Source organism: Triticum dicoccoides, chromosome 2A (genome assembly GCF_002162155.2).
Source record: "Triticum dicoccoides isolate Atlit2015 ecotype Zavitan chromosome 2A, WEW_v2.0, whole genome shotgun sequence".
Classification (NCBI taxonomy): Eukaryota; Viridiplantae; Streptophyta; class Magnoliopsida; order Poales; family Poaceae; genus Triticum; species Triticum dicoccoides.
The window spans coordinates 597065296-597068224 of NC_041382.1; the positions used below are offsets into that span (position 1 = coordinate 597065296).

Sequence of the window (2929 nt, forward strand, 5' to 3'; positions counted from 1 at the left end):
ACGCTGGAAGGGCCCACTCTACCATAGGCGCGAAAAGGTTAAGCTGGACGTGAAAGCAGGTGGGCCCGCTGCCGGCGCCGCTACATGCTAGTAGGAGTAGCACCACCACTAATCACACTTGTCTCAAAAAAAACCACTAATCACACTAACCCCTAAAAAAACCCACTAATCACACTATTCGTCGTTAACTGCTGACTGCTGAGAGACGAGACCAGCTTGGTCTGCTTTTCCAGCCGAAAAGAGGGGCAAGGAACATCAATCATGCACGCCTACAGCCTACTCGTACCACAATCCTTTTGTTTAGTGAGGCAGATTGGTTCAGATTATGCTATGTTATTCGCGGCGTGTAGAGCTGTTTGCACGCCAATATTGTAGCCGCCTCGCGCCTGCCCAAGCGTACCACACACCGGCATATAACTCGCTCTCGAGAATGTGGTGATTGCGACGGGTCGGCCGAACCTTCCTTCCTTGCCGATACACGGCAGCGCCTCAGCTGCCGGCCCAGCTCACGATCTGATCTTTCCTCGAAATGGCCGTTTCGACGGTGGCGCGCGCGCTCCCGAGATGCGCGCACTGCATTTGCATGACGGGCCAGTTCGCGAGCTCTCGCCGGGCAAGGCACGCCGGGAGCGCGCGCGGCGCGTCGGGGTTTTGACCGCCGGCCGGCCGGCGGGCGCTGTCCGGTCTCGTTCTGAACGTTCGGTCCTTAATTGGGCTGCTCGTAGCACGTCTGCGGCGCCCAACGGCAGGCAGGGTTCGTATCCTCCCGGTTGTTCATACTTGATGCCGATCACACGTACGCGCATTTACCTCCATCCACTGAACCGATCCGATTAAATGCCTGGCTCCCTCGCCGTCACGCGGGGCCCTGCGCGGGCGTTAGCCGTTGCGTCGGTTGCTCTTGCTCGGCCGTTCGTCCGGTACCTACCACAGCGCTTTCACTTTGCCGGCGGCCGGGCCGGGCCAGAGCGAAATGGCACGCAGCAAAAGCGAGATGCAGAATCAGAAGCAGAAACACACACAGCAAAGGACACGAATGCACCAAACGTCGCGTGCACCAGTAAAAACATCGCTGCTCAAAATTGTTCATGCGTGACATGATATCGACAACAACACAAGTGAGTGAGAGAGAACAAAAGGAAAACGACGAGGGGTGAGTGAGTGAGTGAGTGAACGGGAAGCGAGCAGGGGAAGGAAGCTTCACGCCACGCCGGTGCTACGCTACCGACGCCCGCTTCCGCTCCCGCTGTTGCGTCTCCGCCACCGCCTCGTCGTCGCCCTCCGACTCCGACTCCGCCAGCACCATCCGGCGGAGCGGGCTGGGGCCCAGGCGCCGGCGCTTGGCCGCCGTGGCGTGCCGCCGCCGGATCACCTCCATCTGGTTCCGCCGCCGCGTGGCGCCCTCGTCCACCACGAACCGCCGCATCAGGTGGTCGTCCGTCAGCGACTTGCCGCGGAACACCGGCCGCCGCGCGGCCTCCCCGCCACCCGACGCCCCGCGGTGCGGCTCGGCGCCCGGCGGCGGGGCCACCAGCGGGCTGGCGTTGGCGTTCGCGCCGCACCCGGACGCCGAGGCCGACGACGCGCGCGGGTAGCTGTAGCTGCGGCGCGGCGCCACGTCGCCCGGCTGGAAGTAGAGCGACGGCTCGTTGTAGGAGGAGATGGGCGCGCAGAGGCAGACGCGCGTGAACGACGCCGCCACGTTCAGCGACGACGACTTGCGCAGCCTCCCCGGCCCGGCCGGCGCCGGCGCCGCCGCAGCCTTGCCGGTGGCCGACACCCCCGCCGCCGCGGCCGCCTTCGTCGTCGTCGGCGCCCCCGCCGGCTGCTTCCAGATGAGGAGCAGCAGCTCCACCGCGCGCTGGTACCACGGCGACTTATTGGACAGGCCTCTCGCTCTGCCGTCTTTCGATCTGCATGCAAGCCATCACGTCAGCCGACACCAACTCCAAAATTATCAAAACATGAGCGCGCGCACACACGCGAGCTGGCTCACAGGATCGATGGGACATGGGAGGGGGTGCGTACCTTGGTTGGTGTGTGTTCTTGGCCATGTTTTGCAGCAAGAGGTGGTGGAGGAACATCTGGGCCGGCGCGCGCGGGGAGAAGGCGGTGAGGAGTTGAACCGAGGTCACATCAGGCTGTCACATTCCCTACTGGCATGCGATGCGAGTGAGAGGATCCATGGTCATGCGAGCACTGGGGCTGGAGTTAGTTAAGTTAAGGCCTGGAGACGAGGGGCAGTTTGGTCTCGTTGCTCCGGCCTGCACTTAGAGCAGTACACCGCAGGAGCATGTCGAAGTTCTCTGGAGGGAATAAGGCTTTTTTCAGGGGACCATTCCAAAACTTTGTTTTTTGAGGGTGACCATACCAAAACTTAACTCCGGAACAGGAAGACCCAGTATGTACTCTGGGCCTGTGGTGGGGCAGGGAACTGAATTACCACTGAAGATTTGATGATGGTGCTATGTAACGTCACACTGAAAAGTGTGTGTGCAATGCAAAACATACATACGATTGATGTACCCTGTTCACCAAGTCCGCATGAGCCGTCAATTTTTAACTTAAGGTCCAATGGCTGGTAGGAGTGTTACTTACGTTCAGATTTGACAGTGTCGTGGACATCGTGCCTGAGGGTGCCTGATACGCTGATGCCTATATTTAAGGTGAGGGGCTATTTTTAAGGTGCCTTTCACTTCTGCAATTTAGGAAACAGATTATAGCGCCCTTAAACCTCAAAGGCGAATTAAGGAAACACATAACTATTAAAGATTGATGTTATATATTTCTTCCAGATTTGGTTTCATCACAATTTGACAAAGCAACAAGATGCGCTGATTTATTTTGGGCACCGCTAGGCGCCGGTCGAAACCCAGCCACCCAGGTCGGTCGCATCAACTCATACAGGGAGAGGAGAGTAGCAACGAGC

The 2929-nt window shown here is 59.2% G+C and overlaps 1 protein-coding gene across 1 annotated transcript; it reads right to left on the reverse strand.

Moving 5' to 3' along the window:
* Positions 1 to 1025: 1025 nt before the first annotated feature.
* Positions 1026 to 2450, reverse strand: LOC119359657. The gene is made up of 2 exons (XM_037625775.1): positions 2029 to 2450; positions 1026 to 1913 (listed from the first exon to the last, which is right to left on the reverse strand). Exons 1-2 carry the CDS (start codon positions 2082 to 2084, stop codon positions 1217 to 1219), a joined length of 753 nt encoding a protein of 250 aa, XP_037481672.1. The 5' UTR covers positions 2085 to 2450; the 3' UTR covers positions 1026 to 1216.
* Positions 2451 to 2929: the final 479 nt, after the last annotated feature.

Coding starts and splice junctions, on each gene's coding strand:
- LOC119359657 (XM_037625775.1), bottom strand. CDS start 2,084: ATGTTCCTCCACCACCTCTTGCTGCAAAACATGGCCAAGAACACACAC. Junction 1,914..2,028: donor AAGAACACACACCAACCAAG/GTACGCACCCCC, acceptor GCTTGCATGCAG/ATCGAAAGACGGCAGAGCGA.